At 36.8% G+C, this 27,705-nt stretch overlaps 1 protein-coding gene across 1 annotated transcript in view; it reads right to left on the bottom strand.

Annotated features, from left to right (window-relative positions):
• The window catches only part of LOC128645757 (Krueppel-like factor 5), a 35,969-nt gene extending 8,765 nt beyond the window's left edge, over positions 1-27,204 (bottom strand). The window contains exons 1-3 of the mRNA XM_053698981.1: positions 26,923-27,204; positions 14,377-15,259; positions 13,470-13,529 (exon numbers count right to left, since the gene is read on the bottom strand). Coding sequence (XP_053554956.1) covers positions 13,470-13,529; positions 14,377-15,259; positions 26,923-27,114 — 1,135 coding nt within the window. The 5' untranslated portion in view covers positions 27,115-27,204. The remainder of the gene's footprint in view (positions 1-13,469; positions 13,530-14,376; positions 15,260-26,922) is intronic.
• Positions 27,205-27,705: the final 501 nt, after the last annotated feature.

Here is a 27,705-nt window from a genome sequence, read left to right as displayed (position 1 = left end):
TCATGTCAGAAATTATTGAGTCATTACCAGATGATACAAGTACATTAGGCTCACTGGGCAAGTGCTGTGTGTAAACCAATATTCCACAGAGCAAATACACTCTTGAAGCGGCTTTCTTTGCATTTTAATTTTATCTGCAATGTCCCTTTAATATGTCAGCGGCCTTTTAAAAAATGGTTTGAAAATGTTCCTTTATAAGAACCCTGACATATGTATATTTCAAAAGAATCTTAATTTTCAGCATCAATACAGCAACCCCATACATAAGAGCCCGGTGGTGCTTGGGCACTGTCTGCATCATGACTGGCCCATTTCCTGCAAAACCTGGCTCACTGTGTACCAGAATGTGTATGTTTGACAAATATAGTAGCAGGGCAGTGTCCTAAAGAAAACCTGGCACCATAAGTATATTATTTTACTTTGATTTGATCAGTAGTATTTCTGTTCTTAAGAGAGATCCTGAGTAAAACTATAACATTTGTTATCATTGTATAGGCACCTGTGTATAGTATATGCAAACAGCATCCTTATATAGATCACTGAATTTAATACACAGTATAGATACTAAGTATCATCCTACATAACAATGCAGACAGGGGTTTTGCGTACTAGCCGTGTATACATACTTCATATTAGTGTGTTTATTAGTGTATAAATATATACTAGCAGTTTTACAGTGGATGTGTTTCATAGCAAAGCTACAGTTAAAGGGGTTAATTAAAAGAATGCTATCTCCTCACCTGTAATGCCCCCAGCAAGGATCGAGAGCCCAGGAACGAGGGGGCAGCAGGAGGTGGGAGGGCTTGCCAAGCCATTGTCTCCTAGCCAGTATAAAGGTCAGAGCCAGCAAGAGAACAATAGTGCATAATGATCTCTGGGGCAGCAGCCATTGTGTGAGGAGCTGGCATGTGGCTTGGGACACCACGGCAGGACTACCCCAAACAATGGGTCTGCGCCAGCTACCAGAGGACAAAAGGGGAGGGGGATGAAATGTATGAGACACAGACATCTATATACTGAGTACACCTACTGTATAATGATAACAGCAAGATGCTTTGCATATTAATGCATTATATATATATATATATATATATATATATATATATATATATATATATATATATATATATATATAATGATTTTGGGTAGCATGTTAATAAGTGTATCATTAAAGCAAATCAATGTACTGATAATTAAAAACACTCCACCGTATAATATATATTTAATAGCAGAGTATTTATAAACTTATTAAACGTAGATTGTACTGAATAAGAATACTGAGTACAAGTTTTGTGACACAGCATCAGTCTGAGGGAGTCACAAATAATCAAGTCAGGAGGTGATATGTGAGATGAACATAAAGAATGTTTGGAAAATATTCAATACGCAAATAATTAAAGGAACATGAAAATTTAAAATGCACATAAATGTATTTCAACTTGTAATAGAAGCCTTTTTTTGTAGTTTGTATGTCTTATTAAAATGCTTCTTGTAAAATAAGTTTCAGTGATAGCTTTTACTGTGCACAGAGCATATGAATAAACACAGTGCTTGCTTAGAGAGCATATATTGCATCATTGCCAATAAATATATGCAACCACCAGCTCTCAGAACAAACAGGGTGTTGGAACAAGGGCATATATACATATGCTCAGTGCACACAAACAACAATAAATATTACTTAAAGGGACACTAAACCCAATTTTTTTCTTTTGTGATTCAGATAGAGCATGCAATTTTCATCAACTTTCTAATTTACTCCTGTTATCAATTTTTCTTCGTTCACTTGCTATCTTTATTTGAAATAAAAGCCATCTAAGCTTTTTTGGGTTAAGAACTCTGGACAGCACCTTTTGATTGGTGGATGGATTTTTTCCACCAATCAGCAAGGACAACCCAGGTTGTTCACCAAAATGGGCCGGCATCTAAAGTTAGATTCTTGCATTTCAAATAAAGATACCAAGAGAATAAAGAAAAATTTGATAATAGGAGTAAATTAGAAATTTGCTTAAAAATTCATGCTCTATCTGAATCACAAAAGAAAATGTTTGGGTTCAGTGTCCCTTTAAGCCTTTTCACTATTAAATATGTATTAGGAAAATGCTTCTTGTCAAAACTGAAACACATTCATGTCAATTCAAAAAACATTTTTGGCTGTAAGGTTTTAGATGTTCCTGTTATATAATTTACGTAATTCAAGTGGTTTAACAAATCAAACTGTGGATTTTCTAAAGAATTGGAATGGCTCAGAAAACAAAGCCGAAAGTTACAAATATTCTAATTTGGGCCCCAATGATTGAAAGTGCCACGAGGGGGCGAGACATTCAAAAGTGATCTGTTGCCATGCTGAGAAAGCCAACAAAATATTCATAAGTGCCGACATTACTGTTTAAAGGCAGCATCGCCTAGAGGTGTTTTTGTGTAAGTATAGGGTTCTTTATTTTTAAAAAAGGGGACTTTAGTTTTAGGATAGGCCTTACTGTTTGGGGGGGTGGTAGGGTTTGTTATTTGTTGTGATGCCAGTATTTTTTTTATTTTTTTAACTTAGGGGGAATTAGGAAGTTAAATAGTGTAGGGGAAGTTTGCAATGGGGGGTTGTGGCAGTTAAGGGGTTAATAGGTTAGGTGGTTTATTTTGATGGAAGGTTGTGGCAGTTTATGGGCTAATAAATTAGGGGGTTTATTGCAATTTTTTTGGAGGTTTAGGGTTTAATAGGTTAGGTGGTGATTAAGTGAATAGGTTATGGCAAATTATGGGTTAATAGTGTAGTGGTGTTAGGATGTGCTGCAGGTGAGGGCATGTAAGGGGTTAATAGTTTAAAGGAGCTTTATATGTATATACGTTTAAAATTATATGCATTTTCTTGTACAATGCATATTATTTAAAGTATTGTATAGATTTTAAAAATCATTTTCTTTTTTTCCTGTATCCTTTTTTTATTTTAAACACTAATATTTATTTTTCTATTGATAATTGTCAGTAGTCACAACTTTTAATTTTTTACATAACAACATTTGTATAACTTTGCAAAATAAAACATTATGCAGTTATGTAACACTATAAAATTGAGGCTACTGTCTTTTATAACATAATTATATTTAGAAAAATAAATATTAATGGTTAAAATGAAAAAAGAACACACAAAAAACAGCTGTTTAAAATTATTACAATACTTAAAAAAAAGTCTCATTGTACAATACGATACATATTATTGATACATTGTATATACATCTATAGTTAAAATAGGAAGGTTTTTTTTTCTTTTCTTTATTAGTAAGCTAGATTGCAGACATGACATAGAGATAGATGTTTTGTTGTAGCTTGCTGGGCGTTCCAGGGGAATAATAAATGGGCTAGCATCGCCAGTATTGCGATATATTCAAAGCACTGCCCCAGGGCCGTCTTTAATATTGACTGGACCCTGGGCAAACATTTTCTTGGGCCCCCCATGCAATTTCACTCTCCACCCCAATATCACAAAAACCAACTGAATCAATTTATTTATTTATTTTTTAAATTATCATCCACTGCTCGGCTAATCATTAAAAAAAAATTAAAAAAATTGCAATATGGGAAACTGGACCTAAGCAGTACTAATAAGTAAATAAATATATAAATTCCTCCACTCTGGATTAATTTAATATGCTTTTGAATGTGATTCTGGTGTGAGGTTAGCTGGTTAAAGAGATTTAGGGCACCCAACAGGAGCAAAGCAAGATAAAGACTGAGGCGGAAGCATGGAGGTGCAGACAAATATAAGTTTACTGACTGGAATAGTAGAACTACTATGGGAAGCTGTAAAATCTGAGACAGAGAGAAATAAAAATGGCACATGTCACTTCTTTGCTAGGAACAAGTTCCCTCTCATCCTGCACTAGACAATGCTGCATGGGGAGGGGCATGTGTACACTCACTTATTCTTCCCACTGACACCTTTCTACAAAGCACTGTTCCCCTAACAAACTTCAGTTAGTTGATCTTAGAGCCACAGCAGAAAGAGCAGGGCTAAGGGGACCAGCAGATTGGATGCTGTCTGCCCAAGGCTGCATGGATACAGACGAGTCACACAGCCTCAAGACTGAAGAGAGCAGTGTGTGCAGCTGCACATATGCTCAAATCCTCACGTGCCTGCCACTCCAGCTTTCTGCTGCATGCGCCTATAGTCAGTCCTACCCAGAAACAATCCCCACCACCAGAGCAGTTACCTGGTAACAGTGATAACCCCAGCAGGACATTTTCTTATGCAGTGGGATTGGCTGGATGCCAAGTTAGAGCTTAGCATCCAGTGCACATCTAAAACAGAACATGGCACTGGCTTGGAATGTCACATGACATCGGCACGGTCTGGCACAGTTTCTCACAAATAAATATAAGCAGAGAACTTTTGACTTTGACAATATCAGGACTGACTGTGTGTGTCCCTCATGTCACATGACATTTTTTTTTTTTTTAGGACTCTTGGGTCCCTCAACAAAGACTGAGCCCTGGGCAGCTGCACCTTTTGCCCTGTGTTAAAGATGGCCCTGCGCTGCCCTGCAGGTTAGGTACAGGGTTTTTACCATATTTATCTCGCCACCTTTTCAGTGGCGAGATTTTCCAGTATAAGGCAGGTAGTGTAGGTTTAGTTAGGTTAGGTATTATTTGAAGTTCTTACAAATAAACCTATTTTTGTTTCAGCAAGGTCACTATCTATGCTGGGTAGGAACACTTTAAATATAGCCCCCCTTCCCCCTCTGTTGATAGCACCGACGAGTGGCGATGTCAGCTAAGTTTTGCAGAAGCTGTGATCGCTATTATATCCTATGGGGAGACACATCGCCACTCGTCTGCTCTTTGCTGATCAGACCCTTTTTTTAATATATCAACAGACCGAAGGACTGCGAGCCTGGCGAACCCAAGCAGGCAGTTTCTCGACCGTCTGTTGATGTTTTTAATATCAGGATCTTAGGGATAGGGGCATTTGAAGCACTGACATAAGTTCTCCAACATTACTTTCACATTTACATTCAAATTAGGATTTAGTCTATTTGAACAGTTAGTAGAGAAGTTAGAGACCCATCTGTCCTATAATCTGCCCATAAACAATTGCAAAACCTTCATTATTTATTAGGAGGGAATATCTTGCGTTTTCCAGCTCTCCTTAAAGGGACATAAAAACAAACAATTTTCTTTTGTAATTCAGATAGAACATACCATTTCCTATTTTCTCCTATTACGCAATTTGCTTAATTCTCTTGGTATTTTTTGTTGAAGGAGCAGCAATGCACTACTGAATGCAGCAGGTGAGGCAATAACAAGAGCGAAATATATGGAGCCACCAATCAGCAGCTAGCTCCCAGCAAAGCCCTGCTGCTCCTGAGCCTACCTATGTATACTTTTCAAGAAAGGATACCAAGATAACAAAACAAATTAGATTATAGAAATCTGGTATGGCATTTTAGCCAGTGATTATAGTGCATGTTCCTTGTGGTCTTTTGATTCTATTTCTGTGAGTTGTGATTTCATTTTTGAGTGACATTGGGCTATAGGGAGAATTGCTATCCCTGAGCTCTTATCAGGTTTGTGAAAGGTTTTGTACTGAACAAAAGAAAGGATTATTCCAGCAAACAAACCCAAGCCTTTAAGTTAGTGACTTCTGCTTCTATGTTGCTTATAGTGTCTGAACAAGTTTAAAGCTACACGATAATTTAACTTTCATGAATCAGATGCAATTTAGAAAAAAATCCAATTTATTTGTATCATCAAATTTACTTCCATTTGTATCTTGAATTAAAGAGTATATCTTGGTAGGCTAATTTTCAACAATATATAGCATTGCAAACACTGCGGTCATATAATGGTCAAGGCACATGGACACTCCTCGGGCTATGTATGTTCTTCAATAAAGGATTCCAAGAGAATGAGGTAAATGGATGACAGAAGTAAATTAGATTAGTTTTGTTGTATCTGACTCATGAAAGTTTAAATTTTGACTTCCATATATTTAATATGTAAATATGGAAGTGATTAATCTCAAACCAGATTCATGTAGACCTGCTGCCCTCTTACTTGTAAGATAAAAATGTCTTCGAAAAAATGAAGAGGTCGAAGGTTAGTTGGGGTCTGTTTTATGTGAAATGATTTTAGTAATATATTGCACATTATTTTTATTTCAGCTATTTTTTATATATATATATATATGTGTAAAAAAAGGATTTTCTTTGATGTGAACTAAACCTAGGTTTAGGTCACACTGGAGGCGCTAAAGCAAACACTTATTGATGAAAAGCTGCTGGAGTGGGCCTATAGGTGTGTTCACACTACCCTTACGTGTAATCACACTGTAATAATTAAAGAGAAAACAAGGAGTGGCTCGCTGCACAGCGCTAATCAGATGTTCCAAAAAAAGTAAAAGACCTAAGATGTGATAGTACCGTGATATAACCTGTTACAAATACACACAGTAAATAATCTGACCGTTCTAAACTAGTAAGCGGTCACTACTGTAATAGAGTATTGGCAGTATCAATTGAGTTAAAGAACTGCTATAAATAGACACAAAGTAAAATAAGTAACAACATAAAACAGAAATGAAATCAAAGGTATACGAAAAACATGTAGCAATGTGGCTAAAGGTCTTCTTAGCACTGAGTTCAAAGGCTACTATAATACAATAATACAGTCTTATACAGGATCTGCAGTACAGATATTTAGTCCAGACTTGTAATACTTCTAGACAGTGAACGACAATCCTTGTAGGGGCTCACAGCCTACTTACTTTCGTGGACCTCAATCACATGAGGTAAGATACAGGTATAGTCGACGGTAGTCTGCTCCACCGTTCCCCAGATGGTTTGCCTCAATTCCCGTGTGAAATCCCAAAAGGTTGTGGCCTTCTATGGGTTTGCGAGGCTCCGTGGGATGTTCGTGACCTGTTCGCCTCCCCAGACTTATCTCCCTTCACCGGGAGAGATGGTGACCTTCCTCTTACGGTTCCGGTGTCAATGATTTGAACATCCGTAGAGCCGATAACCAGTATTAACAGCTGTGAAGTGTACCGATGACGTCAGACGCCAAGACACATGCGGCGCACTGATTCGGTTTGGAACTTGGAGCTGAACAGACGATATCGGTCTCACACAAGAGGTGAAGTGAGTAAAAAGAACCTTACAAGGCAACGATATTTTCCAAACAGTTGCTGTATGACAAAGAGACTGCTTTTCCCCAGTACTCACTCTACCAGACCTTATCTCTTAGTTTTATTCCAGGCTATAATTGCCCTGCACTTGCTTTATGCTCAGAACCTATCAACTGTTTGGAAAATATCGTTGCCTTGTAAGGTTCTTTTTACTCACTTCACCTCTTGTGTGAGACCGATATCGTCTGTTCAGCTCCAAGTTCCAAACCGAATCAGTGCGCCGCATGTGTCTTGGCGTCTGACGTCATCGGTACACTTCACAGCTGTTAATACTGGTTATCGGCTCTACGGATGTTCAAATCATTGACACCGGAACCGTAAGAGGAAGGTCACCATCTCTCCCGGTGAAGGGAGATAAGTCTGGGGAGGCGAACAGGTCACGAACATCCCACGGAGCCTCGCAAACCCATAGAAGGCCACAACCTTTTGGGATTTCACACGGGAATTGAGGCAAACCATCTGGGGAACGGTGGAGCAGACTACCGTCGACTATACCTGTATCTTACCTCATGTGATTGAGGTCCACGAAAGTAAGTAGGCTGTGAGCCCCTACAAGGATTGTCGTTCACTGTCTAGAAGTATTACAAGTCTGGACTAAATATCTGTACTGCAGATCCTGTATAAGACTGTATTATTGTATTATAGTAGCCTTTGAACTCAGTGCTAAGAAGACCTTTAGCCACATTGCTACATGTTTTTCGTATACCTTTGATTTCATTTCTGTTTTATGTTGTTACTTATTTTACTTTGTGTCTATTTATAGCAGTTCTTTAACTCAATTGATACTGCCAATACTCTATTACAGTAGTGACCGCTTACTAGTTTAGAACGGTCAGATTATTTACTGTGTGTATTTGTAATAGGTTATATCACGGTACTATCACATCTTAGGTCTTTTACTTTTTTTGGAACATCTGATTAGCGCTGTGCAGCGAGCCACTCCTCATATATATATATATATATATATATATATATATATATAGACACACACACATAAAGTAAAGATCTGAGAGAATGCATCAGGATGCTTTATTGTATAGAAAGCAACATTTATACAGAAAATTAGAATTAATGCTATTTTAAAGAAGATTATTAGTTATGTCAAATACATATAAATGTTCATTATGCTGCCCATTGCATAATTGTATCCCATTTAGAATAGCAATACTTTAGAAAGAACCACTTCATGGTTTTAAAGGAACAGCCTACACCTTAGTCATCTTAAAGACTTTCTTTAGATTAAGCTGCAAATATCCTCCTGCACCCCTTTCTATATTATACAGCAGTAACAGTAAAAAAAAGTTTTTTTTTAAATGACTATGGTTTCTGATCACTTTGAAATGGCTGCCAAGCTCCCCCTACTGATGACATCACGATCTGGGCTGCATCTATGCACTCTGCTGAATAGCTTTGACAGTCGTCAAATCCAATTTGTGAGTGTTCAGTAACTAGTGAAGCCTTTAATGCAATTCAGATTGTGATATCATCAGTGGCCAGAGCTTGGCAGCCATTTTAATGTGACCAGAAAATATATTCATTCTAAAATAACTTTTATACTGTTACTGCTGCATGATATAGGAAGGGTGCAGGAGGATATTTGCAGCTTAATCTAAGGTAAGACTTTAAGATGACTAAAGTGTAGACTGTCCCTTTAAGGTTAAGGTATAGTGATTTTTTCCCAGGGCTCCCAACCACCCTGAATTTTACAGGTTTGTCATGGTTTGTAAATGATGGTTGGCACTTCCGCTGCTTTACTTACAATAATGTCCCAGATTAACTGGGGACATCTTAACCCAACAAAGAAATGCTTCTACTGTAGCCCCAACCACAGATTACCTTAATTACCCCAGCAATTCAGGTTAACTAACTACACCAACAGACGACCCTTGGACCACCAAGACTCTAAACCTGCACCTCTCAGAAACACCACAGGACTATTCTGGCTCTGTCCATGGCTGCAGTAATAATTTGCTAACACAATACAAAAACAGTGAAGATATGTGAAAAAGCCTTTCCATTGGAGCAGTGGGCCAATTACAGGAAAGGAATCCAGAAAAACTTGGAAAATATATATTATAGATTTAAAACTGTTGCTCATTTAAGAACATCTATTTGTAAAACTTTGTAAAAAGGGCATAAAACTCAAAACTGAAATGCACATGAAGAAATTCTATTTTTAAAAAATATTTTTTTTTCCAATAAACATATATCAGCAAAAAATCTTCTAGCACTGTTTTCTGATAAGTTTTGTTACGCATGGAGCCCTATTCGCCATTATTCAAACACCATGTTTGCTCAGACAGCTGGTAGTGGTATTTATTTTTGGGCTATCTGTGTCTGAATGCATGTGTAAAGAGCATATGTCGATATGTTCCAAGCACAGTAAAAGCTATCACTGAAACAGTCTGTTAAAGGAACCATCCAGGCTAACAAAACTATCAGCTAGATTACGAGTTTTGTGGTAAGAGGGGTGCGGTACTAACTTGCGCGCTATTGTCACCGCTCACTTACCTACAGCACTGGTATTACAGGTTTTCATAAATCCGGCGTTAAAAGACAAGAAGTGAGCATAGAGCAAAATTGTGCTCCGTACCGCACTCCAATACCAGCGCTGCTTAAGTCAGCGGTGAGCTGGTTATACGTGCTCATGCACGATTTCCCCATAGACATCAATGGGGAGGGCCAGTTGAAAAAAAGCCTAACACCTGCAAAAAAGAAGCGTAAAGCTCCGTAACGCAGCCCCATTGATTCCTATGGGGAAACACATTTTATGTTTACACCTAACACCCTAACATGAACCCAGAGTCTAAACACCACTAATATTACACTTATTAACCCCTAATCTGCCGCCCCGACATCGCCGACACCTACATTATACTTATTAACCCCTAATCTGCCGCTCTGGACATCGCCGCCACTATAATAAACATATTAACCTCTAAACTGCCACACTCCTGCATCACAAATATTAGTTAAATATTATTAACCCCTAATCTGCCGCCCCTAACATCGCCGCCACCTATCTACATTTATTAACCCCTAATCTGCCACCCCCAACGTTGCCGCCACTATACTAAATTTATTAACCCCTAAACCTAAGTCTAACCCTTACACCCACTAACTTAAATATAATTAAAATAAATCTAAATACAAATTACTATTAATAACTAAATAATTCCTATTTAAAACTAAATACTTACCTGTAAAATAAACCCTAAGATAGCTACAATATAACTAATAGTTACATTGTATCTAGCTTAAGGTTTATTTTTATTTTACAGGCAAGTTTGTATTTATTTTAACTAGGTACAATAGTGACTAAAGAGTTATTAACTATTTAATAACTACCTAGCTAAAATAAATACAAATTTACCTGTAAAATAAAACCTAACCTGTCTTACACTAACACCTAACCTTACACTACAGTTAAATAAATTACCTAAATTAAATACAATTACCTAAATTAAATACAAATACCTAAATTACAAAAAATAAAAACACTAAAATACACAAAATAAAAAACAAATTACAAGATATTTAAACTAATTACACCTAATCTAATAGCACTATCAAAATAAAAAAGCCCCCCAAAATAAAAAAAACCTAGCCTAATCTAAACTACCAATAGCCCTTAAAAGGGCCCTTTTGCGGGGCATTGCCCCAAAGAAATCAGCTCTTTCACCTTTAAAAAAAAATACAAACAACAACGCCAACAGTAAAACCCACCACCCACACAACCAACCCCCTAAATAAAACCCTAAATAAAAAAACCTAAGTTCCCCATTGCCCTGAAAAGGGCATTTGTATGGGCATTGACCTTAAAAGAGCATTTAGCTCTATTGCTGCCCAAACCCTAATCTAAAACCCACCCAATAAACCCTTAAAAAACCTAAACACTAACCCCTGAACATCCACTTACAGTTTTGAAGAGCCGACATCCATCCTCAACGAAGCCGGGAGAAGTCCTCAGCGAAGCGGCAAGAAGTCCTCAACGAAGCCTGGAGAAGTCTTCATCGAAGCCGGGAAAAGTGGTCCTCCAGGCGGGCAGAAGTCTTCATCCAGACAGCATCTTCTATCTTCATCCATCCGGCGCGGAGCGGGTCCATCTTCAAGACATCCGGCGCGGAGCATCCACTTCTTCCGACGACTCCCGACGAATGAAGGTTCCTTTAAGTGACGTCATCCAAGATGGCGTTCCTTAGATTCCGATTGGCTGATAGAATTCTATCAGCCAACCAGAATTAAGGTTGAAAAAATCCTATTGGCTGATGCAATCAGCCAATAGGATTGAACTTCAATCCTATTGGCTGATCCAATAAGCCAATAGGATTCAGCTCGCATTCTATTGGCTGACTGGAACAGCCAATAGAATGCAAGCTCAATTCTATTGGCTGATTGGATCAGCCAATAGGATTGAAGTTCAATCCTATTGGCTGATTGCATCAGCCAATAGGATTTTTTCAGCCTTAATTCCGATTGACTGATAGAATTCTATCAGCCAATTGGAATCTAAGGGACGCCATCTTGGATGACATCACTTAAAGGAACCTTCATTCGTCGGGAGTCGTCTGAAAAGAGGATGCTCCGTGCCGGATATCTTGAAGATGGACCCGCTCCGCGCCGGATGGATGAAGATAGAAGATGCCGTCTGGATGAAGACTTCTGCCCGTCTGGAGGACCACTTCTCCCGGCTTTGATGAAACTTCTCCCGGCTTCGTTGAGGACTTCTCCCGGCTTTGTTGAGGATGGATGTCGGCTCTTCAAAACTGTAAATGGATCTTCAGGGGTTAGTGTTAGTTTTTTTGAAGAGTTTATTTGGTGGGTTTTAGTTTTAGATTAGGGTTTGAGCAGCAATAGAGCTAAATGCCCTTTTAAGGGCAATGCCCATACAAATGCCCTTTTCAGGGCAATGGGGAGCTTAGGTTTTTTTAGTTAGGGTTTTATTTGGGGTGTTGGGGTATTTTTTTTTTTTACAGGTAAATGAGCTGATTTATTTGGGGCAATGCCCCGCAAAAGGCTCTTTTAAGGGCTATTGGTAGTTTAGTTTAGGCTAGGGTTTTTTTATTTGGGGGGGGGGGGGTTATTTTGATAGGGCTATTAAATTAGGTGTAATTAGTTTAAATATCTTGTAATTTGTTTTTTATTTTGCGTAATTTAGCGTTTGTTTGTTTTTGTAATTTAGGTATTTGTATTTAATTTAGGTAATTGTATTTAATTTAGGAAATGTATTTAACTGTAGTGTAAGGTTAGGTGTTAGCGTAAGACAGGTTAGGTTTTATTTTACAGGTAAATTTGTATTTATTTTAGCTAGGTAGTTATTAAATAGTTAATAACTATTTAGTAACTATTCTACCTAGTTAACATAAATACAAACTTGCCTGTAAAATAAAAATAAACCCTAAGCTAGATACAATGTAACTATTAGTTATATTGTAGCTAGTTTAGGGTTTATTTTATAGGTATTTAGTTTTAAATATGAATTATTTAGGTAATGATAGTAGGTTTTCTTTAGATTTATTTTAATTATATTTAAGTTAGGGGTGTTAGGGTTAGACTTAGGTTTAGGGGTTAATAAATTTAGTATAGTGGTGGCGACGTTGGGGGCGGCAGATTAGGGGTTAATAAATGTAGGTAGGTGGCGGCGATGTTGGGGACAGCAGATTAGGGGTTAATAATATTTAACTAGTGTTTTCGAGGCGGGAGTGCGGCGATTTAGGGGTTAATATGTTTATTCTAGTGGCAGCGATGTCCAGAGCGGCAGATTAGGGGTTAATATTTTATTTTAGTGTTTGCAATGCGGGAGGGCCTCGGTTTAGGGGTTAATAGGTAGTTTATGGGCGTTAGTGTACTTTTTAGCACTTTAGTTATGAGTTTTATGCTACAGCTTTGTAGTGTAAAACTCATAACTACTGACTTTAGAATGCGTTACGAATCTTGCGTGATAGGCTATACCGCTCACTTTTTGTCCTAAAAAAAAAAAAAAAAGCTTGTAATACCGGCGCAATGAAAATCCCACTGAAAAAAGACTGTACGAAAATTGCGTAAGTTAATTTGCGGTACTGCCAAAAAAAGTGTGCGGGACAGCTGTACCTACTAGACTCGTAATAGCAGCGGTAGTAAAAAAGCAGCGTTATGAGTCTTAACGCTGCTTTTTTACTCATAACGCAAAACTAGTAATCTAGCTGTATGTTTGGCAAATATAAATCCATCATTATATATACACTGAGAACAATAGATGTCTGCATAAACAAATATTTTTTTTCCCCATCTGTACATGGAAATAAAGAGTTACCTGTGTGTGTCCGTTGGTGCGCCTTGAGATGTGAACTTTTAGTGTAGACTTTTGTGCAACCTGAAAAAGAACCACAAACCAAGTTTATTTTCATAATCCTGGAACCCGCTTGTAATTAGTTCATTTATATTTTTATACGTGAATTAAGCAGACAAGCAAGAAATAGTCTTGTATGGTAAAACAATAACATGAGTAACAAGAGATGATTTGGAATTGAAATTCTTATATCTAACCCCACTTGAATCGTTCTTTTGAAGTCAATGAGCCACCATTTTTAAAAATAGTTATCACATTTGTGTACAACAAACAACTCTTTCCTATTGTGAATTTTACCACTGATATTACTAATATGTTTTGCTCTCCCCCCTCAAAAATTCTAAAACCTTAAGGGATGAGCTATGAGATGTTGAGTTTGTCCCTGGTCCTTCAGGGTAACGTAGTGACTGGGACAAAAGATGACTAAATGAAAGAATGTGGTAAATGTAGTCTGCTATTTCCTTCTGCAAATGATGCATCAGTGGGAGCTATGAAACATAAAAACTATTCCCAACCACGTAATGCAGAGAGGAAGTAGTTATGGGATATGGAGTATGCTCTTCCTGTTGCAGGGACACATAGTGACTTGTTTAAAAGGAAGCTATGGAACATGAAGCATGTCACTTCCAACTGCAGTGTTAACTTGATGAGAAGATAAGGAAACTCAGGATTGAATCTACTACTCTGTCTTCATAATCCACAAGAATAAAGATGGGAGAAACTATAGTAAATATTCTGTTTCTTCACTACAGTGAGAGAAAAAAAATAGGAAAAATTTATGGAAACTAAGAGACAAAGAATCTTTTCATCCCCAGGTGCAAAACATGTTTGAACATTTTATTACAAACTTCCACACAGACCATTTTATTACCTGGGTAATCGCAGTGATGGATCCTCCTCTTCTCCAGTTCTGGATTGTTTCGCCTGTTGAATTTGGGAATTGTCATGATCACTTGCCCTTGTGACACTACAGAACTCAAGCTGTTGGGGACAGAATGGATTTGTGATGTCTGAACAAGCTTTAGTCCAAATGTGGCCTCATAAGATGGAGGTGGGGAAATTGTGTTGATTAATTCTGGTTGATTTTCAGGACTACCCGGCTGTGAGTTAGGAGGGGAAGGTGGTAATGTGACAATTGGAGATTGGTAAAATTGCCCAGAAACCTGGACACCAGCTTGCTCCAAAACCTGAAATTCCTTGACTTGATGAGGCCTTGGAGACTGAGGCAAAGTATTGGAACTCACATTGTTAGTATTGGCAACTCCATTGCTTGAGTTGACAACAGATGTGGTTTGAGAAGACTGAGCTAAGCTTAGAGCATCATTGGCCAAAGACATATGATAGAAAAGTGGATGTTGTGGGACAGATGTTGAGAGAGGTACTTCTGAAGGTCTCTCTTGTTTGATTAAGATATTGTTTCCTGCCACTGAGTGGGGCAAGCTGAAGACACTGGTAAAATCTGGTAGAGTTTGTGTCATGGAGGTAGAACATGACTGAGGGAAGCCAGTACCTGGCTCTGTCTTGACTGGTGGGAGGACGGTGAAAGTTTTTGAAGGTCGATAAAGACCTGTGCGGAGATGAGCAGTGTCCGGAAGAATGACGTTGATGTTGACACTGTATGGGGTTTGAGGAGGCTTTTCTGCTTCAAAGAACTCATCTACCACTGAGGCACTCTCTCTTCGATACTTCTTATCTGAAAGAATCTGCAATGGAGGCATCTGGCCCAGCAGATATTTGTCCATTTCTAGCCTTGTCTGTTGAAAAATAAGAGGCAGATGTTTATTAAAAAATATTTTATCCTTAAAATTGGAAATCCATGAGATAGATTATGGGTAAAGTAACAAATGATTTCAGTGAAAGAAAGTGGCATTACCTGTTCAATTACTGATATACTGAGCAATATAGATTCATAATTAAAATAGTTTTTTTTACTGAGGTATTACACTTTTTTATTCAAGCGTAATGAATATGAATAAACAGGAAAAACGTTGAATGCATTTTGTCACCAGATGGCTCCTACAACAGCCATCTATGATCAAGGAAAGTATGGAAGCAAATTACACTGGATGTTTTTCGGGTGTGGAATTTAAAGGGCTAAAAAAGGGCCAGTTTACGAGTAGAGCCCAAACATTTGGGCACGAGTGATAAGGGGTTTATCGTGGGTGTTTGCGCTCGTTGGGTTTACCGCTGGTATTACAAGTTGAAAGTAAATGCGATCGATTGAGCGCAATCATGATTTATGCTAGAATGATTACTGTGTCCTCAGAGATCTGGTTAACTGTTTTGCAAAACAAAAAAGTTGCACAAAACACATCAAAAGTACATTACAAAGTACAGTTACACTCATAATAACACCATCTAATAAAAATTACACAAAAAATATTGCACAAAAAAAGTTATAAGAAAAAAAAGAAAAAAGCAGGCAAAGGGTTTTTACATAGAGATACATACATATACATATCTAGAGATGTATATGTATATATGTCTATATTTGTGTACATATGTATTAATGTGTATTTAAATACATATATACACACATATAAACACATAAATACATATGTACACACATATAGACATATATAAGTGCATTGGAGCCCTTTGCAGTTATGTAGATGAAAACATGTAAAAGCATATTTATGCAATACTCATTTTTAATAAAGTGTTATACTGTGTTTCTACTGTAAATATTTCACATTTTTTCCCCACAATTTTCTGCACATAGCAGAATATGTTCTATGTATTTATAAATAGATATTCCGATATATCTGTATATATCTATACGTGAACGCTCACGCAATATTCTAATTTCGGCTTTTTGCACTCATTAGGTTAGCATGCAAGCAAAAGTTTACTTTCAACTCATAATACGAGCGTAATCCGATGCTCGCAAAAACCCCTATTTCTAGCACAGTTAACGCTTGAGCGGGAGCGTTAATTAGTGCTCCACTTGTAATCTGGCCTATAGTTGGTTGAAAAATGATCTGCTCGGATTAACGGATTAAAGCATGTAACTTTTTTTTCCTGTTATAGCCCTTTAATTAGGATGGGCAGCTTTTTTTTCCATAAAATAAACAAGAAATAACAAAACATGAGATAAAATTGAACTATGCATATGCACAACACACAAATAACAAAGAACCATGGGTAAAAAGAATATTTGGCAACTGAAGCTAAAAGTGTCCAGAAAGCCAAAAGGCTAAGGGCAAGGTTAGGGAAAATGGCATTGGGGTTCAGGAATAGAAACATATGTGTAAGTAGTGTATAGAGTTAGAAGAACGGAGAACAGTGAGGTGATAAACCTTGAGGTGAGAACAGCCATTGTAATACAGAGAGCAGAAGAACATATAAAATACAGTGATTTGATTTACACAGTTTGTGCTCTCATGAATAGGTCCAAAGATTACCCATAGTTCTATTGCATTCACTTCTGTAAAGTAGAGTTAATGATTATTTTTATGCATTGGCCCAACTGCCCAAAACTTAAGATACATAAATCTCCTTGTGTAACCTCTTATTGCTCTCACCAGGCAACCATGTTTATAGCACAAAGAATACAAAACAAAAAAGAGCAAAGCTATTGCAGTGCTGCATCATGTGACCACCTAGGAAGGATCTCCTATAAGTGAGTTGTACGTTAGCAGGCAGCTGTCTTCTACCCTTGAGTAAGAGAGTCTCATGTAGAGCACATTTTGGGTGGGGGAATTGCACAAGTAGCAATATTGAAAGTAGAAATCATGAATTCAGCCTACAGCTTCTCAACGTTCTGACAAGTACTGTTTGTGCATTTAGAAATAAGACTTTATATCCTTGAAAATCTGTGGGGGGAGGGAGTTTGTTTTTTTCCAGCTTTGCCTATGTTCACATTCTTTTTACAGTTATAGCATACCTTTCCTTATATTTGTTAAATGAACATTCAAGTGCTTCATGACACCTTATGTTTAAGCAAATTCCCATCTTTTTACTATGTGGTTTTCTAGCCAAAGTTGCACAGATGGAGTACCAAGTAAGGATATGGCCAGTGAATTAATAAGTGCACCAAACACTGGCCGCATCCTCATTTGTATTGGCATGAGTGTGCTCCAGGATAGGAGTACAAATTTGACCATATATGTAACACATAGGTGTCAATAATAATACTTTAAAAAAGCTAATCAAATTATTTTTCTACAAAAATCCCCATAAACTTCAGTTTAGATAAACTTTTCTATAGGATTATGGTCAACCCCATAGTAAGAAAGGGAAACATGGAACACTTAGTTTCACACTTATTTTCAGCACTATAGGGTAATCTTAGATGGGCTGTGGGAAACACAGAACTAAAATGAAGTAAGAGATATATTTTTACTGCTTCTGCTGTTAGCTGATCTGCTCATCAGTACGATAAGCATCGCCTGTCTCAGTACGTGTTTATTAGTTTGTAGGCGCCCAATTTACAAGCCTCTAAGTGACCTTTGTACGAATGTCACCTGCTACACGAGAAATTGATAGAAGGTTCCTGCCATAAACCTGCTCTGTATATCTGTGCTGTTACATATTTCAGGGGATAAGCTAAAGCAGATTAGCTTTTTTATTTGGATAATAATACTTTTCTCAATATCCCAGGACAGCTGCAAACAGCTAGAGATTTAACAATGACATTCAAAATAAAGAAAAATAAAGGAGCATTTCAACGTCACAAAGTTACTTTAATCTTACATGGGACTAGCCCTTAAAGTCATTAAAAGGACATAAACCCCAAAATCTTTCTTTTATGGTTCAGATAGAATTTACAATTTTAAACAACTTTCCAATGTATTTCTATTATGACATTTTCCTTTATTCTCTTGCTATCTTTTGTAAAAGGAGAAGCTAATCCCTACTGGTAACTAGTTGAACACATCTGGTGAGCCAATGACAATAGTCATATATTTGTCTGCACCAATCACCACCTAGCTCCTAGTAGTGCACTGCTGCTCCTTAGACTACCTAGGTATTCTAAGCAACAAAGAATATAAAAAATAATAAATTAGATAAAATAAATTAATTGGAAAGTTGTTTAAAAATTGCATGATCTGCCAGAATCATAAAAGTTAAATTTTTACTTTACTGTCCCTTTAAATATATCACACTTTTTGTTTGTATCTTCTAATTTTGCTGCAATACACAGCGGCATTTCTATGGGGTTACTTATTACACACCCCAAATACTATTGCTGCAAACGCCCTGAGAGACAGAAATGGATTTTAAAAATAGCGGACTAAAAATGTGAGTACTTTAAAGCTAAAAGGAATACTTCTCAAAAGTCCTTTGTTTCTCTCTTTTAAAGCACCAAAGGCTCTGATAAATTACACTGAAATAACTGCAAGCTCTTAGAAACAGAGCAGCAGAAATGACTTCAGAAATGAAGGAATTTATTTTTGTTAAATCATACGTTTCACTGATGTTACTTTTGCCATCCACAAGGTGTAATCATTTACTAAGATTAATCGTCTTTTTCTACAAAATATGGGACTTTTGTAAATAAATCATCTGAGAAAGCCCCTTTCAATGGGTTCTAAACAAAAACTTTAGTTTGCTAGGCATGCGTCTTTTATCTTGTGCAATGCTATTTTTATCCATCTGACTGACTATTGCTGCACAATACTACTTAGCTAAAGGGCCTGAGGAGATAAAACTCTCCACTCTGGCAAGATTATCTAACAAGTCTCTTCAGTACAGGGAGATCCATCAAAGAATTTTAGAGAGGCAAATTTTAGCTTGCGAGTTGTTTATCTCACTATTCAGCGCTCTAGATGTGAAGGAAAGACACCTACAATAAAATATATAAAAGTGTTAATATCACACTTTTCAGGTGTAAATTGCCGAAATAGTAGGCACATCCAGTACAATTATATTGATATCTAGTTTACTGGCCCCCTTTGTTGGCAACCCCAAATTAAAACATATAGAATGATTCCTGCCCTTTTAACCATAAACGCATCTCCGTTAATTTACTTGGCTACTACACACCTATGTTTTATCCCATTAAACTATGTCAAATGAAGTTAAATAACTTACTACACTACAGTAACGAGAGAAAAATAAAAATACCAGATTTACACTATCCGAGGAAGAAAGAAGAAAAATACATTCAATTCAAACAAGCAAAAGAAGTTTTTTTTTTTAAATATCAGGAAAATACAAACTATAAAGCGTTATGTGCGTATAACCAGACCACATGTGCACAGCTGGGAACACATCTATAGTGCCTAAAGTTAATACATATTATATTATTATTAAGATATACTTAAACACACACACAAAGAATTTCAATAGAGCAAAACACCTTAAGATGTTGTTTTATTAAGCTTTTTGATAAACTAAGCTTTACATTTCTCTAGCGCAGACTCATAACAAATAATAACACAACTTTCAGATGGTTTAGAAACAAAACCTATAATCCATATTATCAATGGAAAAAAAATAAAGTTACTTTCTTTTTGTATATTTTTCCATTGAAGCCGTCATATTAACATCCAGTCATATTCAGCAATGTTATGCTTTGGTTTTTTTTCAAACGCGTTTGCATGTGGATGTGGTTTTCCACGTCTAACATATACTTGCTCTGTCTTGCCTGGAGGCCCTTGCCAAGACAAGCATTATTTATTGCAAATATTCTTTTTTAAAGTAAGTACAGGTATAAAAAAACATTAGTGAATAATCGAAAATAAAATGCACAAAGCATACTTTAATGCTAAATAAGACAACTCTCTAAAAATGTTCAGAGTTATTTAACGTTTCAGTGAATATACACATTTCATTAGTTTTATTAGGTTTTGTAATTTATTGGCACTATTATTAGTGGCATTTCTAGTGGGTATTGTAGTACCACTAATCTTTCTTGTAAATCCCCAGCAGTCAATGGTGCCAACTGCCTGGGATTCAACAAACAGACCCTTTTCTCCCTCTCTGCTTAGCTCACAGTGCATAGTCCTGGTTCCTAAACCATGTGACCAGAAACTCAGTGACCTAAAGCTGAAATAAGATGCAAAGGCCGAAGCAAAACTGAGTGGAAAAGATAGGGGTTTGGGGGGGGGAGTTGGCAGCAAAGAGGCAAAATTTCATTTTTATTATTTTAGCTACTTTTCTGTTATCACCCAAGAATTATAAGGTCAATGACACTGGTTTTCAAACCTGTTCTCAGGCCTCTCTAATAGGCCCCATTTTAAAGATATCTGCACTGAAGCACAGGTGAAATAATCAGCTGATTAGTAACCACGTTATTTTACCTGCTCTTACCTAAGGTAATCCTGAAAACCTGGCCTGTTGGGGAGGCCCAAGGAAAGTTTTAAAACTAGTGGTCGATGATTATAATGATGATTATATATAAGCAAACAAGTGCTGCATAGCAAAACATTTCTATTTATAAAATAAATGAACTAAAACTGTACATTGTTTTTGAATCATTGTGCATACCCTTGAAAAAGACACTTAGATTAAACAACAATAATGATGTTCCCCATACTTACTATTGCACAAGTGAATGCTCATGCAGTGTCGCCCAACTGCCCTCGTACAACCAATTGCATGAGGGTAGGGCTTGTCAATCACCCCAGTAGAATGAAAACCGCTGCTTCACAAATATCAGTTGCAAGCTCCAATGAGTGCACCTGCAGCTGATCACTACGTTCGGCTAATGATAAATCTATGCCTATGCATGTTTATCCTGTTTGCTTTGCTGTGCTCAGTCTACAGCACTGGTTGTAAAACCTGTCATCGAGCCTTCCTAACAGGCCACATTTTGAAGATATCTGAACTGGAAACCTCTCAATTTTCAGAGGTAAACTGCATGAAAGGCATGTTAGATAATTAACTGCATTATCTAAATTGCAAAACATTTTCTTTTTCATTGGGTCATTTAATATTTTATGCGAAATACAAGGGACAAAATTAAGCTTTCATGATTCACACAGACAATGCAAAAAAAATCACGTTATAAAGCAAGTTTGATAACAGAAGCAAAATTAAAAGTTTCTTAAAATTGCATACTCTAAATCATGAAAGTTTAACTTTAACTGTTTCAAAATGTATTAAGGATTCCAACCCCCCCCTTTTTTTTTTTTTTCTTTCCAAATGTATTTTTTTTCTCTGGGAATTGACACTACCTGCCAGTTAGTGGTAGAGTCTAAGGATCCAATCATACGCAATTATGTACTTCCTGTTATTTTTTACTGTAAATTTTGGTATTTACAGTAAATTTATTTCATTTTATTTTATTTTTTTCTTTGCATAAATGTTTTGTAGATGATCAATTTATATATCCTATACAGCTTTTTTTTTAATGTATAGTTTTGTTTTTTTAAATAAGATTGCGCTGATTTTTAGACTCCTAACCAAGCCCCAAAGTTTTAGGAGAATACTGACGTATACCTACTCCAGCTTGCTCCTGTTTGTGTTAAGGGTCTTTTCATATGCAGAGGAAGGGGGAGTGTCTGCTTCTTTTTTTTTTTTGTTATAGGACCACTAAACTGAGAGCTTCAAGATAAGTTTTTATACTGGATTTTGATATCAGTATCGGTGCATATTATTACATGCAGTCCAATGAAAATTGATGTATACTGTCCCTTTAAAGTATTTGTGTGCAAAAGCAGAAGGGGAATGGTTAATGTAGTCTCATGCAAGATCTGGCTGCCATGATCTGATTAGCTGTGAATGTCTGATGGAGGTGAAACAACTATTTTTCTATAGCAAAATTAATTTAAGTTCAACTTCTAACAACTTCATTTAGCCTCCAATCAACAAGCGCTACCCAGGTGCTGAACCAAAAATGGGCTGACTCCTAAGCTTACATTCCTGCTTTCTCAAATAAAGATACCAAGAGAATGAAGAAAAAAATAGAAAGTTGCTTAAATTTGCATGATCTATCTAAATTATGAAAGAACAAATGTGGGTTTCAAATACCTTTAACTTCCTGAACAGATTTCACAAAAATAGAGAATCCTTCCTGTGCATAGGAATCCGTGGGATAAGTTCAGAAACCTTGCAAAGGGGGGCTTTTTGCACTCTTTTTTCCTAGAACACTTTTTACAATGGGGAAATAACGGTATGGTAAGTCAAAAAGCTTATTTTGGTTTAAAATTAGGCTATTTTTTTTTTAAAGGAAGATTCTATAGAAAACTATTCTGGTGTTCATAGTGTCAGTCTGGGATAGGGTTGCCACTCGGCCATGTTTTCCTTGACACTTATGAGTTACACATTCTGCTGGGTGTGCAGGGAGGAACATGAATAGTGCTGTCCAGGGTCACTATCCGTGTGCTGTCCAACAGCACAATGCATGTTTCCCTCTGCACACCCTGCAGCGTGTGTAACTCATAAGTGTCCAGGAAAACATGTCTAAGGTGGCAACCCTAGCCTGGGAGCATGTGCTGCCTCTGATTGCTGCATATAAATATTTTAATGAAGCAATTAAAGTCATAATTTGTTAAATCTTGCACGTAAAAATGTAAACAAGTTAAAATGTTTTTTTGCAAGAAAACCAAAGGTTAAGCAGTTTATTTTGATTAAAAGGAAAAAAAAAAAAGTTTGTACACTAAAGAAATTCCCCGAAATATTGGTGTATAATGACTTACCCAAAAAGAATAAAAACAAAACACTTATTTTCAGCACAGGAACACCCATTTTACAACAAAGGGTACAAGCTACATTTTAAAACACACTCATTTACAAGCAACAAAGTAAAAAAAAAAAAAAAAAGTCAGTTATTAAAAGGTATATTGCAGGTTTTCTTAGCAAACTATAAACATATTAATTTCAATTTAAATTTGTAACGACACACAATGCAAAAATGTATTTTTAAACACCTACATTTTTACATTGTGGAGTATACAAATCTTCCTCTAAGATTCCAATATGTAACATAATAAATGTTTTAAGATTTTTTTTTTCTTAGTATTGTTTCAGTATAAAAATGTAAAATGAACAGGATCATTAAAGCTTGTAATTGTGATTACAGATTCAATTGTAATGCTGTTAAATGGTTGTTTAATTAAAGTCAATTGGCCCACAATGCATGTTGCTACAAATATTTGCAGAATTGAATCCCTGGTGTATCTAAAGCACTCTTGTCAAGTCGAGATTGAACATGCAACATGAGGCAATAAACTCTCTCACCTCCTATTGAAGGGTAAAATGACAATGCCAGAACTCAGTTTCACTAATCTGAGTATTTTTTCAGTTGCTTTAAAACCTATTTAATGACCATACATATTTATTTACAAAAGTCACACACTGGTTAACATCTCAGGGTATACACATTACTTCTTAAAAAGGACGTTGTTCTTATTTTTTTCCTCATGTTTTACATAAAAAATTTTTTTTTTAAAGGTATCATAGTTTAAGATGTATCTTTGCCGAGTAAAGCAAAAGAACTGAGATAAGGGGACAGTCTGCAAAGGCTTAGATACAAGGTAATCACAGAGGTAAAAAGTATATTAATATAGCTGTTGTTTATGCAAAACTGGGGAATGGGTAATAAAGAGATTATCTACGTAAACTATACAAATGTTCAAGTAGACTGTTCCTTTAAAAACAGACATTTGATGACAACAGCACCTCTGATATATGCAACACCTATACATTTTTAAAGGGACACTGAACCCAATGTTTTTTCTTTTTTGATTCAGATACAGCATGAAATTTTAAGCAACTTTCTAATTTACTCCTATTATCAAATTTTCTTCCTTCTTTTAGTATCTTTATTTGAAATGCGAGAATGTAAGTTCAGATGCCGGCCCATTTTTGGTGAACAATCTGGGTTGTCCTTGCTGATTGGTGGATAAATGCATCCACCAATAAAAAAAATGCTGTCCAGAGTTCAAAACCAAAAAAGCTTAGATGCCTTCTTTTTAAAAAAAAAAAAAAAAGATAGCAAGAGAACAAAGAAAAATTGATAATAGGAGTAAATTAGAAAGTTGTTTAACATTGCATGCTCTATCTGACTCACGAAAGAAAAAATTTGGGTTCAGTGTCCCTTTAAGTAATTTTACATTAGAAGGTGTTGGTCATTGGAAAGATACACAATACCTTTCAACTCTGGTATCCTGGTATGATGTGTGAGTGAGAACTGAGTACATTTGCAGTGCACAAACATGGTATTTACATTTAAAAAAAAAAAAACATTAATTCCAGAGAAGAGATGGGAGACATTGCAACATATAGAGATTTAGGGATTAGGTTTTGCAAGTTTACACTAACAATTGGGTAACCTTCAGTGAGAAACGTCAGATCTCAGGTATGTGCCCCTGAGCAACATTACAACGCAGGCACTAACTGTAATCTGCTCTGAGACATTGTCAAGTAATCATGAAAAGCCATGTTTAATGAGTAGAGCACTTAGCATCTCTAATGCATTGCATAACTTTTATATTATGGTATAGAATCAACTTGTAACTTATTAAACATCTTACTGCCATTGATCACATTGTTCCTACAGGGGACTTTAACCCATTAAACATATCACTGTCATTAAGCTGACATTTTAGCCCAGTGCTCTACATCTTTTTGTTTGCGTGTGTGGTGATTTGTTAGACTCAAACACTTTACAGCCAGATACATTAACAATGAATAAAATCCATTCTCTGTTTTTCAAGATATCTGAATGCCACATACCAATACAGAACTTTAGTTAGTTCAATTAAAAAAGTTGAAACCTTTATCTGTGGCCTGTGGGTCCTGCTTTAACCCATTATAGATGTTACTGTAATTCTGTCACATTTCTACTCCGATTAGATATCTCTATCAGCAAAATGTAGGTACCTATATATGCCCTGTGTGTGGGAGCATTTAATTGTGAGCTATACATTTAGTGGTTTTATATGTACAGTTTGTGGGCGCACTGTATGTGTATACATTTGTATGAGTATTTGTGTGTTCAGTGTACGTGTGGGCATTTATATATGCCCTGTATATAGAGTATAATAATTCTTATCTCCTATATACAAGTTTATGGGATGAGGTAATTATACGATAGTACAAAAGGATCAGGTTTAATGATTAACATGCCTCTCCCTTATGCGTGGCATCCCTTACCTTGTCTCACATAGAAGTAGACTGTATAATAACCTGGCTTTGGAATTAGTGTAGTCATGCAGATTAATGTATTTAGGTGTATAATATGCTGAACAGAGTATGTCTATGCAGTGTGTCAATATGCAGAATAGTATGTATGCATGTTAACTGTTGTGTGTGTTATTACTCAAGTATCTATTATCTACTAGAAACAGAATCTTATTTGTTTGTGTGCACTGATAGGTATAGGAACATTTGTTATGCGTACATGTGCACAAATGTATGTTTGTAGCTTGTACACTTCGATTAAATACCTTTTGAATACATAGAATGTGTGTGTCTGGATATGTTTCTGTAACGGAGTGTAAGTGTGTGTGTATATGTGTGTGTGTGTGTGTGTGTGTATATATAATATAATATATGGCTTGAAATTTCCTGGAGTCCACTAGTACCGGACGACTTAGAAATTGCAGCAGACGACATAGAAATTTGACTTTTTCCTATCTTTAACATTGAGTGGACTAGTAACTTTTTCCCTCTGGGCTAGTAGCTTTTAACCCCTGACTAGTAAACAATAGTGGTATTTCTCCCCCCCCCCCTGTGTGTGTGTGTGTGTGTGTGTGTATGTGTGTGTGTATGTATGTATGTATGTGTATATATGTACATACACACACGTAAGCTAAGTGCACATATCAAATATTTGCACAGCACATTCCCAAACATTCATAAAAATAAAGCACATACACTTATTTAAATAAATGCACTTTTAAAGACATATTTGTGCAGTATAATGTTTCTTGCTGCAAGGTACAGAGTTAATGGATAGAAGTTGTGAAAGCGCATTGTTGTACAAATTTGTGTGTGTGTGGGGGTTGTATGCTTGTTTGTTGCATGCGTATAAGCTGTGTTACCTAACTAATAACAAGATAAATGTGTACAGAGAGAGGGGGCACATGTGAGAATCCCTTTATACACAGAGCAAGTTTAGGCACCCACCCCGGCCTCAGGAGCACTGCTTGTTTGAACAGCTACTGTGTCTGCAAATGGAGGTTTATAGTCGTATTTATTATCATGTTAAATGTGTGTATACCTATGAGTGCTTAGGGGAGAAACATATAGCCACAGAGAACTGAGGTGGGGAAGAGAAAATGCTTGAAAAAAAGCTAATTTTATGGTTTTAAAAGAGCTCTACATTTTTTTCTTATGAACTTTTTTATGATCCATAAAATAAACCAAAGACTACAAGAAAACAAGAAGACAAATGTGTTAGAGAAAATGTAGAAATGAATGCCATGCTGAGTGGAGAGAGAAAAGGAGACAGAAACACTGAGCCCAGTTGCTTTGATAGATGGGTGCCCTCTGATTTTTGGGTGTCCCTTTAGATTTTTAGTACCTCATTGAGTTCCGGTTGGATCTCCAGCAGTCGTATGGCAGGTTTGATATCCTCAAACACAGCGCTGTCCTCCGTGCACTCCACAGACATGTTTACTGGTTTTAGTTGGGAGTATACTGCGTTTTCAATCATGTTGGACCCTGGCTCCCCCCGAGAGCACTGACTGACACTTAGGCTGGTCTGGAGGGTCATACTTGACCCTTGCTCCCCCCTTATGCAGTTAGTGTCTCCCTTGGCTGTATGTTACTGTAGGATTCAGGTTCCTGTAGGGTCTCTGTCCTTTACCTGCAGGGAGGGGCACAGCTGAAGGTAGGATGGGCTTAACTGACAGGTGTACCTAGCCAATAGAAGCTAGTGGATTAGGTTATCTCTAGCCAATTAAGAGACAGTCTAGTTTAGTTATGGATAAAGCAGTTATACCTGTCTGAGGAGAGAGCTTCAGAAACCTGATGGGCAAGCTTTGCAGGGACGATAGACAGGGAATCCTGCACAGAAATACACAGGGAGCCCTGAATGTATGTTACACAGGGAATCCGGCACAGAAATACACAGAGAACTCTGAATACACGTTACACAGGGAATCCTGCACAGAAATACACGGGGAGCCCTGAATGTATGTTACACAGGGAATCCGGCACAGAAATACACAGAGAACTCTGAATACACGTTACACAGGGAATCCTGCACAGAAATACACAGAGAGCTGTGCATACATGTTACACAGGGAATCCTGCACAGAAATGCACAGGGAGCCCTGAATGTATGTTACACAGGGAATCCGGC

This window comes from Bombina bombina, chromosome 1, assembly GCF_027579735.1.
Source record: "Bombina bombina isolate aBomBom1 chromosome 1, aBomBom1.pri, whole genome shotgun sequence".
In the NCBI taxonomy this organism is placed as follows: domain Eukaryota; kingdom Metazoa; phylum Chordata; class Amphibia; order Anura; family Bombinatoridae; genus Bombina; species Bombina bombina.
The sequence above is the reverse complement of the archived record's forward strand: the minus strand, read 5'-3'. Positions and strand labels throughout refer to the sequence as shown.